At 41.1% G+C, this 23,924-nt stretch overlaps 1 protein-coding gene across 1 annotated transcript in view; it reads right to left on the bottom strand.

Annotated features, from left to right (window-relative positions):
• The window catches only part of DUSP22 (dual specificity phosphatase 22), a 61,668-nt gene that overhangs the window by 9,695 nt on the left and 28,049 nt on the right, over positions 1 to 23,924 (bottom strand). Inside the window, exons 4-6 of the mRNA XM_069958090.1 lie at positions 9,590 to 9,639; positions 3,993 to 4,067; positions 2,705 to 2,876 (exon numbers count right to left, since the gene is read on the bottom strand). Of these exons, the coding sequence (XP_069814191.1) occupies positions 2,705 to 2,876; positions 3,993 to 4,067; positions 9,590 to 9,639 (297 nt within the window). The remainder of the gene's footprint in view (positions 1 to 2,704; positions 2,877 to 3,992; positions 4,068 to 9,589; positions 9,640 to 23,924) is intronic.

Here is a 23,924-nt window from a genome sequence, read left to right as displayed (position 1 = left end):
AACTGGCTAGTGCAGGTAAGGCTTGGTGAACCACTGACAAGCCAATTTCTGTATGTACAGGTCTGAGTGCTTGGATTGTGTGTGTTCGGAGGGGAGAAGGGGGGGTTGGGTGCAGGGCTGTGGAGTCGGTAAGCCACAGCTCCGACTCAGACTCCTGAATTTTATCAGGACCGAATCAGACTCCTGCTCCTTCATAAATGGCCAGTAAGATACCAGGGGAGTTATTTATCACACTGGCTCAGCAGCTTCTCTCTAATGTCCTACATGATCCTGGGGCAATTTCTCCAGGAATAGGGAAAGATATAAAGCAGCTTCTCCTGTGTGTGCAGTGGATGCAGCCAGTCTCCAGCCTCCATGTCCTGAACAACTCACAACTAGACTAGAAGGAGCAGGTGGTCTTTTAGTTTCTAACTAAATATTCACTATACACACAGAAACACTGCTAACAATGCAAGATACCTGTAATATAGAGGTCAGCCATAGTGATATAGAGGGGGGGGGGGGGGGGGGTCACACATAGTGATATAGAGAGGGGTCACACAGTCATATAGAGAGGTCACACATAGTGATATACAGGGGTCGTCAGCCATAGTGATATAGAGGGGGCACTGTGGGTGTGGGGGCATACCATAGCACACACACACACAACCTGCTGCAGCCATAGCATACACACACAACCTGTTGCAGCCATAGCATACACCGACACAGCCTGCTGTAGCCATAGCACACATACACACAGCCTGCTGCAGCCATAACACACACACAAAGCCTGCTGCAGCCATAGCACCCATACACACAGCCATCTGCAGCCATAGTACATACACACACATACACAGCTTGCTGCAGCCATAGCACACATACACACAGCCTGCTGTAGCCATAGCACACATACACATAGCCTGCTGCAGCCATAGTACATACACACACACAGCCTGCTTCAGCCATAGCATACACAAACAGCCTGCTGCAGCCATAGCATACACAAACAGCCTGCTGTAGGCATAGCATACATACACACACACACACACACACCCTGCTATAGCATACACACACAGTTGCAGATATAGAACACTGAAGAAAAACATCACAGTGAGGACAGAGGCTACTGCTACACTACTTATGTCTTCTTCTCCTCCTTCTCCTCCTCCTCTATATTACATAGGATATCTTCATATTACACTGCTGCTCATATACAGTCATCCAGCATCCAGAAAGAGAACAGTACAGATCTCCCCCCACACAATGGACTCTTCCAGCTCAGAAACAAACTGCCAAATAGTGACTGACAACTTTTAAAGCGTATTAAAGAGTATTTTTTCCGACTCGGACTCCAACCAAAACTAGCTCCGACTCAGACTCCACAGCCCTGGTTGGGTGACCAAATTAGGGAACCTGATTAACCTACTTGAAAAGGTGATTAGGTCCTAACCAGAGCATGAGCCATTTGATAACCAGTGGCTGAATAACGCAGCCCTAGGGAGTCCTGGATAACATGTATATAGAAATTGGCTGTATTCATGTTTTCTGTGTAGCCTTAGGGCCCTATTACACAGAGTGATAATCAGTTGAATAAGGAGGATTATAGCTCCATGTAACAGAGAGAAAAATCAGCTGATAAAACGATCATCAGCTGATTGTTTCTTTAGGTCCAGACCTAAAATCATGAGATGCACATCCCTACGTGTATCAGGAATGTGTAGCTGATGGCTGATGACTGTATAAAATAATAAAGTAATAACTCTCCTTACCACGTTCCCTAGTGTCCTCGGAGGCCTTCTCTGGTGTCTGCACCTCTGCCTTCGGTTTAGGTCTCTGAACTGACAGGCCATGGCCTCTCAACCAATCACTGGCCGCGGTCAGAGATTGGCTGAACAGCAAGTGGCCTGTCCGTGCAGTCACCAGAACAGAAGGCAGAGCTGCAGACACCGGAGAAGGCCTCCGAGGACACTAGGGAACGTAGTAAGGAGAGTTAAAATTTTATTATATTAAACTAAAGGCAAGGGCTGCAAGGATATTGTCACCAATATCAGTGCTGCCCAATAGTCGGCCAGTGTAATGGCTCAGCACTCATTGAAAGTTTATGATCAGGCTGTGTAATAGGACCCTTAGGGCTAGCAGCTCTTTGCACTGGGAGCGTCTCTGGCCTGAGTAAAAGCATGCTATCACATGGAGGTGAGAGAAGATTCAGTTAAGTGCACAGAGCTGTGGATATTTAGCACAAGTGGTCTACCTCCTGGGTGCTTGTGATAATGCTGTCCATGGTGCTACAAGACTTTTTTTTGTGTGTTATGCAAACTGCATATTTTAGCTCTATTTGCTGTCCTCTACATGAAACGGTCAGACTTTTTGAGGGTTCAAAACTGAATTATTGTGTCCCACATACATATGGCTTTTAACATCTTAACAGAAACATACTTTAAGGAAAAGTAGATAATTTATTCAGAGAGAATTTTAAGGGAACCAATCAACCCAAGTGCAAGTGCTAGGACTTACTGTATACACAATATAGACATTTAAAATGGAAAAACTACTCTAAATTTTTAGTTTTTTTTTTTAATGAACAAAGAACCAGTTTTTCCATTTTAAATGTTGTGTATACAACAGGGGGATTGTATGCGCTAGCACTCTCAGGTTGCTGTGGCATCTTTCTGTTTTTGTAAGCTGTTGTTAGTGCCATCCTTTTTTACTGGTTCTTTTTACTTACATTATGGACATCACATTTTCCAAAGTCCTCGAGTTGCTTCTGAAAACCCATATTGGGGTTAGCACACGTTCTTGCTCCCCTGACAGCTGCCAGTGCATCTTCCCACCCCAAATCTGTGATTGTCATGACATAGGCTACTACCAAAGTAACGCTTCTGGACACACCTGCCAAACTTAAAAAAAAATTAAAAAATTAAAAAAATTACATTTTACAAATCATATAAAAGGGACAAAACAGTCAAATTAAACATGCTGTCTGAGGAGCAGACTGCATTATTATAGAGCAGACAAAGCTGAGGAGATTAATGTAAAGCCTTGTTGGAAAAAATTCAGTAGAACTTTTGGATCCTCTTTACTCACATTGCTCCTCATTTAAATTCTACAGAATCATTTTACACAAAACTATACATCAGTATGCTCTACTTCTGCTCCATAACATGATGCTGGCAGATCAGAATAAATGTTCAATGTGTTATGTTACCATTAAACATGGTCAAGCTCATGCTATATTCTTTTTAAAATATAAAGTTCTGTTTTTCTCGCAGATCTTCAGTTAACGTGCACTTCACTTACCTTTATCATAAGGCAGTAATGTGCTATACAGTACAGCAGGACCATGGTCAGACAGCTCTGGTTTCAGCAAAAGCTAGGACTTCACTTTGCTACAGTTTACCACAAGTTCTTAAAATACAAAACAAATGTATTCATCCCCTGTTAGTGCCTGTCCACTGCTGCCAAATGCTTCTTTCTCTGGTCTTGACACCAAGGGACTACCCGTACAGCTAATAACTGCCCATGGTGGTGACCCTTCTCGCAGTTTGTAAGAGCAGCAAGGAAACGGCACTCACTATATAGGATACTTCTCTTTAATACCCTTTATTACATACATGCCATGGTCAAAACACAATGCCACAGAGCAACGGCTGTTTTGCAGCTAGTACGACTCTTGTAAAAACCATTGATAATAAAAAAGTAATAGTGCCTACTTTATCTTAGAAAGTGGCTAAGCAGTATTTTCCTATGCGTCAAAAGCAGAGCATGAAACACTTGGCAGTGGGGGCCTGGCACTGTTAGAATGGCACTAGCAAAGGGAAAGGGGCAGTTGAATACAGTTTTTTTTTATCTTTTACACCTCACCCTGAATCCTTTAAACAATACAAGATAAATTCTCTGAAGTGTCCATTTATACAGAACGTTTATTTTATTATATGTTATTATATTTATTATATTATTATTCATTTTATAGATGTCTAAAGACTTGCTCCTAAAAGGTCTGTCAAGATACATACCAGTGAACAAGGCATCCTTCACCCTTCAGTCGACACTCATGGATAAATGCTGTGCTTTCTTTAAAATGCTGTATTCTAAAAAACAAACAAAAAAAACTAAAACAAAGAAGAAGGTTATACTGCTGTCATTAATAAAAGACTGGAGCTACAGTACAGGAAAGCTGGATTGTGGCAAGCGAATCAATGCAAAAAATGCTACATCAGATACAAAAATTTGAACTGTAAAAAGGAACACATTTTTGAAAGTATAACTTTATAGTAGTAATGTTTCAAGATTCTTAGAATTCCAAAAAGGATAAAATATTTGATAATATATTTATCAAAGTGTAAAGGTTCAGGCACAAAAAAAAATATTTCTTTTAAATGTACATATATATATATATATATATATATATATATATATATATATATATATATAAAAAAGACTGGAGGTGGGCAAATTTATTAACATATACACCACTAATGTGCTTCACTACCCTTAACTAAGTTTTATATGCTACTATCTGGCAGTAATACAATGCAAACTTTTTTTTGATCCTATGATATATGTCACAATGACCGTACAATCATACTAACCTGTCTGTCACTTTTGTATGTTTATATCTTCACTAAAAAGCTCTATATTGTGTTGATAGCGTGTGTTCTCGACGAGATATCTCCAGTTGTTTGGCTCAAAAAAATAAATGAATTTTTCTCCTGGCTGACTGAAAGTGGGTGTGACCTCCCCGTCATCTCCCTGTCTGGCTCCCTCATCCACTGACCTTAGCAGATGATATCACACACAGTGGGATAGATATAGCGCCTCATCATACAGTATAAACAGAAAATAACAGGGGAACAAAAGGAAAAAAATAAACTAGACTGACCCAAGTAAACACAACATACATGCAAAGGTGGCTCTAAACTGGTTTAGAAGCTAGGTCCCCACTTATAAAAATAAAATGTCACCCAACCACCATGCTTTTATGTGTCTTCAGTGGATCAAACAAATGTATTGCTTGATATTTTTCAATACTTCAACAAATTCTTAAATGAAGGCTCACTGTTATGGTGCGTTTACACAGAGATTTATTTGACAGATTTTTTAAGCCCAAACCAGGAACAGACTATAAACAGAGAACCGGTTATAAAGGAGAGGCTGGGACTTTTTTTTTTTTTTTAATCCATTTCTGGCTTTGGATTCCAAAATCTCACAGATAAATCTGTCTGTGTAAATGCACCATTAGACCTAACCACTTCACACTGGACAATGACCCAACTCACTGACTACAATGATCTTACGAGATTAAAAGCCCTTCCCCTACCCTCCTTCATCAGTCCATTATAACTATATCTACGGCACAATCTAGGCTTGGCAATCTTTGACTATTATTCGTCGTAAAAGCACTCCAAATCTGTCAGATCTCAGCATTTCCTGTGTACAGTGTCTTATTCAGGTCTGGGCTCTGGCTGGGCCACTCAAAAACTTTGATCTTCATCTAACAAATCCGTTCTTTTGTTGATGTTGAGGTATGTTTTGGCTCATTGCCATCTTCAGTTTCCTAGCAGAGGCCTTAAGGTTTTGTGGCAAAATATTTAAAACAGTTAATAATTTTCTTCACTTTGTCTTAAGACTCAGTTCCAGCTGCAACCGCCGCCCCCTCCCCAAAGCATAATGCTGCCTCCATGCTGAGGGTATGAAATAAATCTTAAATAATTTGTCTTGGTCTTTTTTTAACATGATAAAAACCTGGCATCTTAACAGGTGTGTGTAGACTTTTATCCACTGTATACGGTACAATGTAAAGTATAAGGGGAAAACGCTGATGCTGTCATGTAGGGTTCAGAGAAACCAGTTTAAGGGTGCGTTCACACTTACAGGATCCGCAGCAGATGTGATGGTGCAGATTTGATGCTGTGTTCAGTTATTTAAATGAAATCTGCTGCGGATCCGCAGCAGAAAATATGCTGCAGATCCGGTAAGTGTGAACGTACCCTTAAGGTAAGATTAATCCTATTTTCTCACGTTACCTTCATAAAAGCACCATAGGGGAATACCAACTATACCTCAGGGAGAGACTGCTGTTTGCAGCATTTTCCTGCTGAAGGCCAGATTCTGGGCACTATGCAGTTGCTGTCTGTGGTGTTTGTGAAAGTATGCACACCTAACCACACAGCAGCTTTGCAGTTGTGTTTGATAGAAGCACACACTTTTTCAGCCCAAGTGGTAGCAACAGCTCTGGCGGAATGTGCATTCCAACTAAGGGCATGTTCACATCTCGTTTTTGGCCCCACGTCGGGCTACACCTCAGGAATCAGTGCAAAAAGGATGCTGACGTGCAGCCTGGCATGCGGATGACAGCCACATTGACTTGAAAGAGCAGGACGGAGTCCTTATGTGACTACGTTCTGCCCATTTTCCGGACGTATACTGCTTTTGTGCAGGATTCAAAAGCGTGGTCGACTGATTCCTGACGTGTAGCCCGAGGTGAGGCCAAAAACGAGATGTGAACACATCCTAATAGTGAAGTATGGTTTTGAATCTTATAGGTGATGAGCCACCTGACCATAGAATGTGGTAATGGTAAAAACTATAGTTCATGGTGCAAAAAATTACATCCCATACACTCCCATCCTAAGAGTCACAATAAAGCCATTTTAATAAACTGCATTTTTTTTTCAATTTCACCTATCTTTATTTTCATAAATAATATTTTGGGGTTCTATTATACATATTATGGTACATTGAAATGCCCCATTACAAAGTACAATTTGTTCCTGAAAAAAAACAAGCCCTTACATGGCTGTGAAGATAGAAAAATGAAAGTGTTAGAGCTCTTAGAAGGAGGAAAAAACAAAAGCACAAAAATGAAAATTGGCCTGGTCATTTACGCCATTTTGGTTTGGGCATGAAGGTGTTAAAGAGTCAGTGTCGTTAATTTTTTTTTTTTGCAGAAATCAATAGTCCAGGCGATTTTAAGAAACTTTGTAATTGGGTTTATTAGACAAATATTCCATTATCTGCATGTAAAAAGCCTTTTCTCCAAGGCCCCCCCCCTCTCCTTTCTGTCATCCACTGCTCAGAATCAGGAAATCTCGACTGTTTTTTCATCAGTCGGATCTGTCTGTTCTATGAAGAGGGGAGGGGGGAGGAGGAAGGAGCGAGATTAGCGGGCAGCAGAGAGCAGAGAACAAAGGATTGCACGGCCGGGGAGCTATTCAGAGCCCTATTCAGAGGTCAGAGAGGTCAGTGGTGACTGTCAGAGGAGAGATCCCGTGATGTGAATATAACTCTTTGTTGTCCTGTTTTGCTGCCTCTACTTTCACTCTCCATAGGAAAACCATAAAGACAGGGGGAGAGCTTCAAACTGCTTTTTCATGATAAAAATTCATTTTTCGCCTAATAAAACCAATTACAAAGTTTCTTAAAATTTCCTGTACTATTTAACGACAGTGACACTTTAAGGTCTTGGAAACAGCAGTAAACAGTCCAAAAAGCCATTGTTCTCACTAAATTGGGCTGATTTCCAATGTGGTAGAAGATTTTCCGTCACACACCAGAAACACATGAACCAACCTCTGCACATACGGGAAAATACATCCTAATTATAACTAGGACGTTTCCCTCCTCTCGGGGGCACACTGGTGTTCAGTAGTGTCACACATTACCAAGTTCACTGTGAGTACATTTTTACATACTGGTAGGGACTTCCCCTTTATATCACCTTAAAAGTCTACTTTTTACACTTCAGTTCTCCCTTTTACTTTTCCTTTAGCTTCTGTCTATACTCAATATGAGATCAGTAATAAAAATTCTCTCTAAACTCTACTTTTACAATGTGCTTGTGGCAATGTGTACAACTAGTATTTACTGGGGAAACACACCTGTGAAGCACCCCTGTAAGGTGCCCATCTTACAGCAAGGGAAGTCTCATGTGTTATTGTAAATGCCAGGTTTATGCTAACCATTTACATTGACCAGTAGTGATTGGAGTAGAAAGAAATAGGTGTTGATGGCCTGTGTTCATTACCCGCCATTAGCAAAGTGGTGTGAATGAGAGAAGCCTGCAGGAGCTGCAGAGATATTGGCCAGTGGGCATCTGTACCATTACCAGCACCCTAGTAAGGCTGAGTTTACACTGCATTTTTGCAATCTGTTTAATGTATACGTTTTATGCATGAAAAACGGATGCAAAAAAAGATGCAATTATATGTAATCCTTTTGGATCAGTTTTTCCTTTGGCTTTTATTATATTAAAAAAAAAAAAAAAAAAAAAAACGGATCGAAACAAATGTGTTTTTTTTTTTTAATGGACACAAAAGTAGTGTTGACTACGTTTTTCTGTCCGTTAAAAGTAACCAATTGAAAATGGATATGTTGGACGGATTGCAAAAACACAGTGTGAACCAAGCCTTAAGTGGCACTGGGACGGCGCAGGCACTGAAGTGTTAGCCCCTAAGAAAGTAAGAGACTGTAATAACATGCCCTTGATGCTAGGGCTAGTGCTGAGACACTGACCCCTTAGCTCAACAGTCAGGGCGGAGACACTGAACCATCATGCCCCTGGCTAAGGAGACAGAGACAGAGTTATAGGTATTTTCTCTCATTCTCTCACAGAACACCTATTCATGAATGTTATCCTAGTTTATGCCTCCAAGTGATAACTGCCAAGCATTGTAAACATGTCAGACACTTTGCATTACTGCTATATCCCCTAAGGTGCCCATCCTATAAATCTCTGGGTTTAACTACAAGACCATCACTGCCATCCCTGTTTGACCCCCTTACAATGTGGCCAAACCCACCTATGATCTAACGTGTACGGCAGCCCCTCGACTCATTCCTGACAAATGTTGTGAGGGGAAATGGAAAAGGGGGAATTAACTTCCTGACCTTACTGATCTGGGTGAAATAAGTTGCTACCAGAGATGTCTGGTTTAAAGGCCCTATCACACTAAATGATTATCGGCCTTGGGTGATTACTGACCATTCAGACCGTCAAGGCACTGTCAGCCGAAATGCCCGATGTAAGCTAATCATGGTCTTTTAACATGCCATAAGATCATCATTCTATGAGCGATGGTCTGCAGCACATCGCTCCATGTAATAGGAGTTACACTGGGCAACTGACAACTGACTTCAACGGGCAGCCCAAATGATCTAAGGATTGGTCGGGCGGCTCCTCCCTGGAAACCAGTGAATTCCTGTCAATTCAGCATTCGCCTCCCCCTTCTTCACTATTCCCTGCCTGAGCTATTACATGTACAAGTGGAAAGGAGTAGCCTGAAAGATCCTTATATCTTTCAGGCAGCCCATTAAAGTCAGCAGCAGTCGATTTCCGCCGCTCCTATTCTATGGAGCGACGCGCAGCAGTCTGTTGCTGACACAATCATGATCTTTCAGTGTTTTGAAAGACCATGATCAGCCGACATTGTGCAGGTAAGTCAGATAATCATTTTGTGTAATAGGGCCTTTAACCCTCCCCTCTCCCCTAATGGACACAAACATTCAGCTGAAAGAGGCAGCTGTTAAAAGTATATGGTCGTCTACAAATGCATAGTTTTCAGTTTTTTCATTGTTGATTCATGAGCAGTTTTGTCTGTGTAGTTATACTTACAGGTTTTGATTTGGAGAATCAGATGCTGGAATGCAAAGATATTTCATACCCTATAGAGGTAAGAAGACATATTAGTGAATTTCTACTCGTGTTAACTTTAATATATTCACAATAAAAAAACTTTTTAAAAACTAACTTTTTTAGTGTATTGGTTATTGTATAAAATATTTGAAAAGAACTTTATAATTTTTTTTTTCTTAAATCAACCTTAAAAACTAAGGACATGTTCTTTAAAAGGGAATCTGAGCTGAAATTCATGTTCTAAACTGCTGGGTCCCCTTACAAGGTCCAAAATGCAGCTGTCTACAAATGGAGAAATTGTTGCTCGCTTGCAGTGTCTTTACAAGGCACAATCAATTGGGCAGCCAGGCCGCACAATGTATCATTTTGCCGCCATTTAAAACCATTGCTATTGGCCACACATTTCTAGTTTACACAAAGATATGTGCGGCAGATAACAAGGATCTGAACATTTGCTTGTTGGCTGGCACTTATACCCAGGCCAATTATTGGCTAATTGAGTGTTCCCAGGAATGCTCAATAATAATATAAATATGGTGGTTTTGGTGGTTTCCCTAAAGGAGCCACCCCTTGGCTGGGTCCTTCCCAGAGGAATATTTTGCTAGTCCTGTGTTTTGAGACTCTTAAATGAGGTTCCATGGGCTCTTTTTCATACATAGAAGACATGCAACTAAGATTTCACTGCATTGAGTGCTTTAGCCAGCAGCCGGTAGGGATTTTTGGCTGATCTCACTGAGATCAGTGATCTGTTTCTCTTATGGCTCTACTAGGCATTGCTCCCACCTAGCCAGAATCCTGCTCCACACTGATGAGGGGCAACACCCCCAGAAACAGCTGTATGTGGATGGGTACCTGGCCTTGGTTTTTCCCTTGTCATTACATTGACTTCTAGGGTCACTTAATATGATGGTTTTGGTGGTATGCATACAGGAGCCATCCCTAGGCTGGGCCCTTCCTGGAGGGGTATCTGGCTAGTCCTGTGTTTCGAGACTCTTAAATGAGGCTCCACAGGCTTTTTTTTTTTTTTTGCAATAATAATATTAGGCTCCTGTAAAAGCACTTTATGTCATCACAATGATATGAAGATCATGCTATACTATTAGAATGTTTGGTTTTCTAAAATTAAGCCTGAGAGTCATCCAGGTGAGAAGGAAAACGCTTACCCAGATCGTAGTTTGTTTTTGTACATCCCCAACAAAGATGCCACATAGTACCCTACAATTCTAAAGCAATATTATTAATCTCGGCAAATATGGATCACAAGTAGGCAAAGCACAGGCGCAGTAGAGGACCGTAAGGAGCCAAATGGGAGTCGCAGACCTGTGGGGACCAGGGTATGTGAGTATCGTTTTTGTTTTTTTTGGGGGGGGGGGGGGGGGGGGGGTTGGCTATAGGATTTAATGAATGGCAGAATATCCTAAAATGTCACTGCACTGTTTGGGGGGTAACTTACTAGATCACTGTATGATGAGAATGAGGGTTTTCAACAGGTCCTTATATGATGCTCTTACCATACAAACATTTAAAATCCATTTAATCGAAGTGACTTTTCAAGAACATTGTTTGATGACCTTGAAACTATGGTATAATACATCCACTTTATATCAAGTTTATAAATAGGAAGCTACTTTAAAACTAAGGCAGCTGTGTCACATGAAACTCGAAAGTTAAATGTCGAGAGAAGAAAAAGTAGCCTATGTGAAACATGCTGAGCTATATTGAGAGCTTTTGTTTCACATGAAAAACAGGTGTTGTGGCACAAGAATCTGTTCGGCAGCTGTGAGGTTATCACTGAAAGAGCCACTTGCACAAAAGCAGCAACACAGAGATACACTGCTGTAAACGTGTTGCCATACTGCACAGGAAGGCACGTTCTAAGAAAACATTAAGCGTCATATAGACTAGCTATAAGTGCATCCATGTCATGCTGGAAGGAATTATTTAGTAGATAAGCTGAGGTGTACACTTTTGCATTGCATGTCAACACCTTGCTACAGATTTTAGCGAAACCCACACAATTTACATAACCAAGAAAAATTTACATATCGAGTCTCAATTTTAAGGGTTTATATGCTTAGAAGAAAAAAAAAGTTAACGCTTTCTATCAAAAATATGCTTGTCAAAGAAAAAAAAAAAAACAATTCTTAATTGACATGTTAGGACATGTAAAAAATGTGGTTCTTGAGGTTCTCAGCCTCAATTCCCATACCATTAAATCAGCCCATAACTCTATAATAAAAATACATACAGTCCATACATGTTAGGTACAGTATGTATATTTGGGCTACATACTGCACATGAAGACTACTTCACACTGTTTAAATTTAGTTTTTATTGGCTAGAAATTCAAAATCTTGTGACCTTCAAGGAAAAATCTCTGATAATTAATAAAATCGTGGTCCATAAGATATGCATTATACCACAACTAGAGATGAGCAAATGTACAGTAGGAACTAAGCAATTCCTATCAGCATTCTGCTCATCAGGCTGCAGGGCTTTGAAGTCTGCTCCGCTTTGTGCCACTCCTCCCCGGGTGCTGGAAAAGATGGATCCAGTCCTCGGAAACTTTTCCCAGTTCTTTCTACTGTAAATTCGCTGCTGCATTGTATACTATATGGGTGAGTGTATGAAGGAGTCTAAAATGAAAGAGGTGTGGGCAATATGCTAAACGCTTGGAGTTTTAAGACCTTTATAAATGGATTAATGTACTCCATCTACAGCCTTGTGTTTTATATGGTTACCTCTAATATTCCTATACTTTACACTAATGGTACTGCAATCTATAACTATTGGAAGGGGATGATAACTGACTGATACCCTCAAAGAATAGAAGATGGAAATGTTATTCCTCTAACAATTTAGTGAATGCTTTACAAGAAAACATAATTTGCTATATTTTTTGCAGTAGTGAAGCAGGGAGCAATAGCAGATTTCATAGACCATGCTTACAGAAACTCGATCTTTTGCAATGCACAATCCACAGAGAAGAATTCATTTAGTTATATATAATATAGATATGGCACAATTTCACACTAGTTTGATTTGTGTAGAACACAAAACGTTATGTAACGATGGATAGGGGGACTCCAGGATTAACTAAAACGGGAAGCAATAATGATTTACTTTAAAAGCAAGATAATGGGGGCCTTATAAAGCTTTGCTTTATTGGTAATCAAACAAACAGGAAGGCAAAAGTAATTGAGAACCATTACTTCTTTGATTTTAGAAATGGATACCAAGCAATCTGACAGCCAGGACATTCCCCAAGTGTTAACAGAGTCACATATAGAGGATCTACACGTGTTCCCAGTACATCAATGGGTAGGAGGCCAGTTAACAATTACAGACAGGAACTATAAATACAAGTGAAGGGCATTCAACCTACTGGAAGCCTTACAATATCCTCCTTATTCCTGTCCTATCATAAATCTGATATTCTGGAGGTTAGCACTCTACAACAGTATAGTTAGATTTTCGTTATGTTAACATTTCAGTATGGATTATTACACTGCTCAGATACTAATACATTTTCATGAACACTTGTGTCTATAATCAGGACATTTGTCACTGCTAGCGACTTCTGCTTAACCCCATTTAAAGCTGAAGCAACTTGCAGCAAAGCCGAAAGCACCTGATGGTAGCACATGAAAGCAATTCATTTCACTGCCTCCATTTGTCTTCACCATCATCATACTATAAAGGAAAACTGTGATTTTGTTGTAGACTTTGAACTCTCGCTTGTTTCAAGTCTTGACAATCTGGAAATCCTACAACTTGTTCTATGTTTCAAGCTCTCACTGTATCGGTTTAACTGATTTTGGTTTCAGGAGAGGCAACAATTTCATCTAGTTTTGGTGGTTAGGAATTGGACTGATCAGCACCTTTCATTTATTGCACCTATATGTATTAAGTAGGAGTATACAACTTTAGTATATGGTCTCTAACATGTCATATACAGATAGAAAAAGGCCCCCTTCTAGTGACTGACTAAAACTAAACTAACTAAAATGTGCCCTTTTAATGTACACACACACAATATTTACTAAGATAGAGAAAACCTCAAAATACCAACTACCCTGGTTCCGGGGCTGCTTTAAAATCTTTCAGCCTTTCAGCAGCAGAGGCGAGACCCTGCTACAGCTGCTGAATGGCTGAGCGGGCTTGAAACGCCACGTCTCGGGCCACGTCATAGACCAGGAAGCGCCCAGGGACCAGGGCAGCGCGATGCGGGACCTAACGCTGGAACCAGGCAGATTAGTGGACATTGCTGCTTTCATCCACCCCCTCCCCAGCCATAGAGAAAAAGCCCTCCCGTCCGGAGTACCCCTTTTTAACATATATTTGTACACATGTGCAATACATTTACTTTTATATTTTTATAATACAATTGTATGCACCTGCAAAACACTTGAAAATAATTTGCAGTACAGGAAGTTGTAAGTACAACAGGGAACATAGAAATCCAGTGTCACAAGCACAAAATCTTTACCTTATTGGGAACTTTTTAAAATTACAGACAACATCAGAAATGAATTCAACATGTTTAAGGCTAGGGAATAACCCTGTATAATGATGTTATCAGGGCTATACACTAACCTAAAAGGTGTCTGATACATGTTGTAATGTTGTCTAAGGTGATTTTGAATAAAGCAAAGATTTTATGGTCAGGTTACTAGATTTCTACTTTGTTGCAGGTATCCGAGACACTGCCACATGTCCATCCACATGTCTAATCACTCTGGAACTGGTGAGTTGGCAAACAACTTCTTTTTCAGAGGAAGTTGTACTGTACATCATAAAGATAACCATGACACATGTAAAAGCATACAATGAGCATACAGGAAGCACTATGTACAGTAAGAAGGAACCCATAAAAGTTCTCATTTCTGACATTAAAACCTATGCACTATATTATGTCTAATTCAAAGAATGAAGAATAAAAATACTGCTATAAAATCAAGTGTCAACACCATTATTAGGACTCCTTCAAGCCCTGTTTGTAGCAGCCTTAAAAGTATTTTTTATTAATCTACAAGTAAATGTAAGACGTAGAAACCATGTAACACATCATTGTCTTCCTACAAAACAGGGTGACTGTGATTTGAATGCATAAATAAATGGTGGAAAATGGGGAAAAAAAAATTTTATATGGTCTAAACACAAAAAGGAGTACTGTAAAAAGAAAAAGTACTTGCTCCCATTAATATGTCTCCATGAAGAGTTTGTGTTGATCTTTACTACAGAAGTCACATTAAGCAGAACAGGAGATGCATTTTGTGTTTGTGTAATGCTGCAATATCAATACAATCCAGCTGTAATTTATAGTGTGCCAGATGCATAGATGTTTCTCAATTACTAAATAAATATTGACAACAAACACACAATGATCACATCATGATGCATTGCAGACACCGTCTATAAAGAAAGGGTGAGATCTGGATACAGATTTGATGAAATATCTTTAACCCCTTCATGTCAGTAATACGTACATTTACGATCCTACTGCGCATGCCCTGCGCAGTAGGAATGTATATATACACATGTTCCTGACACTGAAGGGGTTAACATGTGTGTGGGACCGCTGCAATGAGAGTGGTCCTGCACACATCAGTGTCCTGGGAGCCGAGGGAGCGTTCCCGCAGCTGCTTCTCATTAACCCCTTAACCCTTTAAGGACATGGCCCATTTTCGTTTTTACGTTTTCGGTTTTTCCTCCTTGCGCATAAAAGGTCATAGCACTTGCATTTTTCCACCTAGAAACCCACATGAGCCCTTATTTTTTGCGTCACTAATTGTACTTTGCAATTACAGGCTGAATTTTTGCATAAAGTACACTGCGAAACCAGAAAAAAATTCAAAGTGTGGTGAAATTGAAAAAAAAAAACGCATTTCTTTTATTTGGGGGAAATGTGTTTTTACGCCATTCGCCCTGGGGTAAAACTGACTTGTTATGCATGTTCCTCAAGTTGTTACGATTAAAACGATATATAACATGTATAACTTATATTGTATCTGATGGCCTGTAAAAAATTCAAACCGTTGTTAACCAATATACGTTCCTTAAAATCGCTCCATTCCCAGGCTTATAGCGCTTTTATCCTTTGGTCTATGGGGCTGTGCGAGGTGTCATTTTTTGCGCTTTGATGTGATCTTTCTATCGGTACCTTGATTGCCCATATACGTCTTTTTGATCGCTTTTTATTACATTTTTTCTGGATTTGATGCGACCAAAAATGCGCAATTTTGCACTTTGGGATTTTTTTGCGCTGACGCCGTTTACCGTAAGAGATCAGGAATGTGATTAATAGTTCGGGCGATTACGCACGCGGCGATACCAAACATGTTTATTTATTTATTTATTTGTTTACTTTTATTTAAAACCTGGGAAAAGGGGGGTGATTCAGACTTTTATTAGGGGAGGGGGCTTTTTACTATAAACAACACTTTATTTTTTTTTTTTACACATATACTAGAAGCCCCCCTGGGGGACTTCTAGTATATACACTCTGATCTCTCATTGAGATCTCTGCAGCATAGATATGCTGCAGAGATCCATGAGATCGGCACTCGTTTGCTTTCGGCTGCTGCAGCCGAAAACGAACGAGTGCCGAGCCGAGGACGGCGCCATCTTGGACGAGTCCCCGGCCGGCATCAGTAACGGAGATCGCTCCTCCGGGACAAGGTCCCGGAGGAGCGATCTCCCCCACTAGACACCAGGGAAACGTTGCCTCCGGTAATCGGAGGCAGCTGTCAACTTTGACAGCTGCCTCCGATTAGCTAATTAGCGGGCACGGCGATCAGACCGTGCCCGCTAATAGCAGCGGTCCCGGGCTACTCGCGGCACCCGGGATCGCGGCACTTCAAAGCGGGGCCGCCGCGCGGCCCCGCTTTGAAGTGCAAGTGAGGACATATGACGTACCGGTACGTCATATGTCCTTAAGAGGTTAAACGCTGCGATCTATAAAGATCGTGGCGTTTAAAGCGTAACTGTCATTTCAGGGCCATTTTTTTTAAAAAACATTAAATATCAACAGTACAAGCGATTTTAAGAAACTCTGTAATAGGTTTTATGTACTAAAAAAGTTTCCTTCTGTACTGAAAAAGCAATCTCCCAGCCTCCCCCCTCACATTAAATGAAGCAGGATTTCTGCCTCCATTATGTGGCTATGGAGAGGGGAGGGGCTGTTAGGAGTGACTGAGCACGGAGGATTTCTGCACAGCACAACACCCTGCAATCTTCTCTCAGTAAGTTCATAGATAAGCACTGACCTTTCTGACACCTGAATTTAGCGTTTTAGGTGCCCAGAGAGTCTACAAACAGCTGACCTTCATGTCACCTCTTCCTGCTCCCTCATCTCCCTCAGCCCCTCCCCCCTTCATAGGCTTACAATGGAGAGAGCAGAACCCGTCTTCACTGGCTTCTCTGTAATGAAGACGTGTTTGCCTGATAATGCACAGATAAGAAGTCAGGGGGGGGAGGCTGGGAGATTGCTTCTTGAGTACAGAAAGAGGCTTTTTTGGCTGATGAAACCTATTACAGAGTTTCTTAAAATCGCTTATACTACAGATTTCTGCAATAAAAAACAATATGACAGTTACTCTTTAAGGTACTCAGTAACAGAACAAGCTGTCCTGCGGCTGCGGGGGTCCCAATCGCTAGTACCGACCAGCGGGGTAAGCCCACTTACCACCGTCCTGTCGGATTAGCCATCTATAGATAGAGTCTGCTCTCAGGCAGGCTCTATGCATAACGCTGATCTATACTATGCTATGGCATAGCATAAATCAGTATATGCAATCTAATGATTGCATGTTTTACTGTGAAATATAAGTGGGTTTTTTTTAATGTAATTAAAAAAAAGTTTTTAAAGTATTAGAAAAAAACCCCACCAGGATTGCTGATTTTTTAAAATTATATATCATAAAAAAAAAAAATAAAAAGCGATCAAAAATTTTCTCTTACTCCAATATGATATTAATAAAAACTAGAGATCATGGCGCAAAAAGTGACACCCCAAATAGTCCTGTAGGTGAAAAAATAAAAGCGCTATGGCTCTTAGAAGGCGGGGAGGAACATTGCACTAATTTGGCCTGGACATCCATGCATTAATTGGCTCAGTCTTGAAGGAGTTAATTAGGAATATTTTAGTGTTGTTTTTTTTTACTTTAACTGCATCAGTAATACACATAGCAGAATTAGTACAATAGATACATGTAATACATAACCAAAACTAATATAATCTCTAATATATATATACAGGTGGTCCTCGGGTTACGACGGTCTCGAGTTACGACGTTTCGTGGTTACGACGCTTTGTTCCGACGCCTTGTTCCGACCTACGCGGTTCCGTCGTAAGTCGAGTACGTGCAGTGGCGGAAGAATACAGTACAGTACTGTACTATACTATACAGTGACAGGTTCCAAACTGAGAAAAACGAGTCTCCTGGCTGCTATAACGCCCTGCATTATGGCTCCCAAACCTAAGCCAGACTCTGCTGATGCCATTGCATCAAAGAAAAGGAAGGCTATCACCATGGAGGTGAAATTAGATATCATAAAGAGATATGATAAGGGGGAAACAGCGACAGACATTGGTCGGTCATTAGGACTTAGTCGTTCGACTGTCGCTACGATTATCAAGGATAAAGATCGTATTCTTGAACATGTGAAAGGATCTGCTCCTATGAAAGCCAGTGATAACAAAGCAGCGCAGTGGGCTTATCATTGAGATGGAAAGATTGCTGGTGCTGTGGTTGGAAGACCAAAACCAACGCCGTATCCCTGTGAGCCTTATGGTCATTCAGGAGAAGGCTCGGCGATTGTTTGAGGCGCTGAAAAGAGAAAGGGGAGAAGAAAGTGAAAGTGAGGAGTTTGTGGCGAGTAGAGGTTGGTTTATGAGGTTTAAGGAGCGTGCCAATTTCCATAACATTAAAGTGCAAGGTGAAGCTGCTAGTGGTGATGACAAAGCCGCAAGAGAGTTTCCTAAAGCACTGGCTCAGATAATTGCGGAGGGGGATTACTGTGCCCAACAAGTGTTTAATGTGGATGAGACAGGCTTGTTCTGGAAACACTTGCCTAACCGCACGTACATCTCCAAGGAGGAGAAGTCAGTACCAGGTCATAAAGTCAGCAAGGAGAGACTGACTTTGCTTCTTGGAGGCAATGCTGCTGGTGACTACAAACTGAAGCCCATGCTGGTGTATCAGGCTGAGAATCCCAGGGCACTCAAGGGCATTTCTAAGGCTCAACTACCAGTCATCTGGAAGTCTAACAGGAAGGCATGGGTGACACTTGCAGTGTTTGAGGACTGGTTCAACAACTATTTTGTGGGAAGCGTGGAGCGCTACTGTACCTCCAAGGATATCCCCTTTAAGGTGTTGCTCCTTCTGGACAATGCCCCTGGACACCCTGCTGATGTGGATGACTTTCACCCTAATGTCAAGGTGGTTTACCTTCCACCTAATACCACTGCTCTAATACAGCCTATGGACCAAGGAGTCATTGCTACATTCAAGGCCTACTACCTCCGAAGGGTCATTGGCAATGCTTTACAAGCAACTGAAAAGAATAAGGACTTGACTCTAAAGGACTTTTGGAAAAAATACAACATTGCTGATTCCTGGGATGAGGTGAAGCAGACCAGTATGAATGGTGTGTGGAAAAAACTGTGTCCCCAGTTTGTGACTGATGTCACAGAGGTTCAAGAGTCAGTGACTAGTGTCATACAGAACGTTGTTGCTATGAGTAAGACAATGAATCTGGAGGTGGAGGTGGAGGAGGAGGATGTCACAGAGCTACTGGCATCTCATGGAGAGGAGTTATCTGCTGAGGACCTTATACAGCTGGAGAAGCAAATCATAGAGGAAGAGGAAGACATGCCAACCCCAGAACCCAAGAGATTCACAAGGCAGGGCTTGGCAAGAGGGTTTGCCCTGATTAAAGAAGGGTTGTCTAAGTTTGAGGCTGAGGATCCCAACATGGAGAGGTACAGTAGTGTTGCCAGAGGAGTCATGGATTCCCTTAGATGTTACAAGGAGATCTTAGAGGGGAAGAAGATGGTCTCCTTCCAGACTAACCTGCAGCAGTACTTCAAGACGGCTGAGAGGCCTGCAACAGATCCTGTACCTGTACCCTCTACCTCAGCTGCCCCTCTTGACTTACCTGCCCCAGTATCTCCTGCACCTTCTGCAGCTTCCTCCTAATAAGCCTCTTCTCTCTTTAGAATTTTTTTTTCTTACTGTACAGTACTGTACACTGTTTATTACTGTTAAAGTACTTACAGTACTGTTCTCTTTGTTACAGTACGTATGTACTGTTTTTTTCATTACAGTACTGTACACTCTTTAATACTGTTTATCATTATTGAACATACCGCACAACATTTTACTGTACCTATGTGTTTATTGATACTTATGTAGGGTACTGTGTTAGCATACAGTAGGTGTTAGGATAGGCTAAGTGTTTACAGCACAGTACTGTATTATGGTACAGTACTGTATGAATGTATGATCCGACTTACGGCGAAATTCGGTTTACGACGCCGCGCAAGAACGGATCAACGTCGTAAGTCGAGGACCACCTGTATATATATATATACACATACACACACATACACTTTTTCCCCCCTGTATAACCCAATAAATATTATTATTATTATTATTATTATTAATCCTACTCTTCTCTGAAAAGGAGAATCAGAATGAAGTAGTAACTGCTTATTTGCAGAGACTTGTTACTGAAGAATATAATATTGTATTACCCTTATATCACATATTCCATTTATGATACATAAAAAACAACATTTGGACATTATACAGCAAGAACTGTTTTCAATGATTTCCAGGAAAGCGTCCCACAATAGATGTAGCCCGAAAGTTTAATTTGTTTTGTTCTATGCAAATAACTAGTTGCCACCTGGCTAGTCCTCTCAGATTTGTCAACCCTTATTTGACTCTTACCGGCAACAGGAGACCAAAATAACCCATTTTCAAGGACATTTTAATTTCGTTGTACATATGTTGTCAGTGTGAAATGTGTCAGTGGTTGCACCAGGGAACACTGAAAGTCTGGAGGATGTCCATCATGCTGTAATAAGAACTAGGCATCTGCCTGCCACAGCTAACATGACTCATGAAAATGTTCTAAGCACTTACAGTGTGTACTGAAGTGTAGTAAAAGTCATAAGCTAGCAGTGTGTCAAGATGAAAACGCATATTTCTTGATAGACACATGACTGTATTATTCATCTTTAGACCAAAGCAACTGAAATGAAATAATTACGCATAAATAGCGTCTTATGAATCAAACAAGGCACATGTCCTACAGTTTTACAGAATTCTGAAACCACATAACCTAAATCCCTACATCTATGGATAGGCTGGAGCTTATTGTGCATAGTGCCCCTGGCACACACTGACATTCTTTATTAAAAGGGTTATCCAGTGCTACAAAAACATGGCCCACTTTTGCCCCACTCTTGTCTCCAGTTCAGTTTGCAGTTAAGCTTAATTTACTTTAATGGAGCCGAGTTTCAAACCCCACCTAATCAGGAGACAAGAACAGTGCAAAAGTGGCCATGTGCTTGTAGCACTAGATAACCCCTATAAACAGCAATAGAATTACAGTAGTAGCTCAACCTCTAAGTTACAAAGTATATGAACCTCTAAATAGAGCACTACAAAAAGAGAGAGAAAAAAAAAAAGAGGTCATCCCAAAGAATTACATGGACATTGTATCATATTTTCAAGATCAGAAGTGAAAATAGTATTAGAAGAAAAACAACCCCAACTCCATCCTTGTACCCCAAATTATAAAGTACTCCCAACTCTTCAACCAATGCATGGTTATACTAAGTAGTACCGCAGAAGGTAGACCCGTTCACCTATTTTTTTTGCACAAATTTTTATTTAATCGTTTCAAAATAAAAATCTACATTGCCATTTGTTTGAATGGGTAGGAAATGAGGAAACCTAGAGTTCTACATTGTAAATGCTTAGGGTAGCTGCCCAGAACCTTATGGGTGGTCAGCATTAGCTATGCCCAACCCCCACATCCTGTATTCCAGACAGAATTCCTCTAAACATACCAATGGAAAGCAGTTTTCAGGGAAGTGAAACACCCAGCAGCCAAGGCTTTAAAGTGTCAAACATTTTGATAGGTCGGGTCTGAGTGTTCAAACTCCCACTAATCACTAGACATAGCTAGGAAAAAAGCGTGGCTTAGCGCTTCTTCCCCTGGCTCCCTGTGCTCTCACAGTCTTACAGCAAGAGATGAGATGCATTATAAGGTGGTGGAACCTGTCTCGTGCAGAAAGACGGAGATCACAGGGAGCTGCAGAGAGAAGTGTTCAGCCATGTGTTTCTTGCTGCTAGATTTAGCAATCAGTGGGGGTATGAACACTCAAGACACTGACAGATCAAAACTTTTGACATGTCTCAGAAACATACCAAGTCCAACAGCACTGTGGATTCTAGATAAAGTAGGTCAATGTATTGATCCAATGTAAAGATCCCAGGCAATCCGAACTGCCAGTATATAGACATAAGCAAGCAAAAAGAGTCCAACAGCTGTGGCGTAGCTACCATGAAGGCCGGAAAGGCGACTGCGATGGGGCCCTTGCAAGAAGGGGGCCCTAAAAAGCCCTGCTCTGCCTTCATGTTAGTTATGCCACTGACAGCCGACCAACACATCCCCCCTCCCGCAGAGGAAGAGGGACCCGCCACTGTACTCTTCAACCTCTTTACTGTAGTGCAAGGTGAGCGGGCTGCACATCACAAGGAGAGGGACAGAAGAGCAGGACCTGCCAGGTCCTGTACGCACAGGAGGAGAGGGATAATGGACCTTATCACATGACCCAAAGGTCCTCAATACCTCTGTGTAAGGATGGGCATGATGTCAAAGGTCCTTTACACCTCCTTCTGGACACTACATTCTAGTGTCTACCCTGAGAGCTGTAAGTGCTGTGTATGTGTGTCAGTGTGTGTACATATGTGTCTGTGTATATGTATATGTCAGAGAGTGTATGTATGTATCTGTGGGTATATGTATAAGTCAGTGTGTGTACATATGTGTCTGTGTGTGTATGTATGTATGTATGTATGTATGTATGTATGTATATGTCAGAGAGTGTATGTACAGTATGTATCTGTGGGTATATGTATATGTAAGTGTGTGCATGTATCTGTGGCAATATATGTATATACTGTAGTGTCTGTAACACTGGTGTATATGTGTGTGTGTGTGTGTTAGCAGTGTCTCAAGTGATTGACAGGTTTGCTCCCAAAGATGATCTGCAGCAGTTTCTATTAATGCTGGTCTCTAATAAAAGAACCCACCAGAGTTGGCTATCTATGGAGGTGGGGGCGTACAGGATTCATGGGCCCCATACAGTTTTTTTTGCTATGGGGCCCCATAAATCCTAGCTACGCCCCTGTCCAACAGCATCCACAACAGTGAATATCTTCAGATTTATACTGCATGCGCGAGTACAAAGAGTGCAGCATTTGCCATGCATGACAAAGTTTAAAGCATTGCATTGTTTGTATTCAGGTATGCAATAAAAGTTGGAAGAATTTGCATGATTTTGGATGCTGTTGTGCTCCTTTTCGCTTACTTATGTCCCAGGGACACTATGAGGCTTTTTTCTGGGGTAAGCAGTCATTTTTGGTTGATGAGGTGATTTACAAATATGTTAAGAATCATCTGGGCTATCAAAGGAAGTTTTTTCAAACACATGGATCATTTAAAGTGCAAGTTTCATAGTGTTTAAGATGTATTGAACTTGTTTTACAGGAAAAAAAAAAGGAAAAAAATGACAGCACCTCTATGCCTCTGTTCACACTGCAGGTTGCGTATTGCATGTGGCTTTAGTACAGACAAAAAAAAAGTGCAGCATTCTACAGGTGCAAGCGCTTACCTATATACTCCCCCCGATGTACACACAATAAAAACCTGCTCTGTAGATATTAAAAAAGAGACATGGTCCTTACTCTAGCATTTTCACATGCAATGGCCTCTCCTGGGCTGAACAAGTCTACAACTAGGCAGAAAGGATCCAAATAATTTATTTATTTATTTTTTTTGGGGGGGAAGAGATTATTTGGCTCCTATCTACCCAGTTGTAGGCTTGTTCAGCCCAGAAGAGGCCATTGCTAATGTGAAAATGGTAGAGTAGAACCATGTCTCTGAGGGCATGGGAAGTTCAGAGAGGGGTCCCGCCGGGTCCCGTTGCCGCGTTGGCTAATTAAGCACTTCAATGCAGCTGTCAAACATTGGCTCCATTAATTCTAAGCGAGCCGCGTCATACAGGGGAGGG

The sequence above is a fragment of the Dendropsophus ebraccatus genome, chromosome 2, assembly GCF_027789765.1.
Source record: "Dendropsophus ebraccatus isolate aDenEbr1 chromosome 2, aDenEbr1.pat, whole genome shotgun sequence".
Taxonomy (NCBI): domain Eukaryota; kingdom Metazoa; phylum Chordata; class Amphibia; order Anura; family Hylidae; genus Dendropsophus; species Dendropsophus ebraccatus.
Note: the sequence above shows the minus strand (reverse complement) of the source record. Positions and strands in the feature narration are given on the sequence as shown.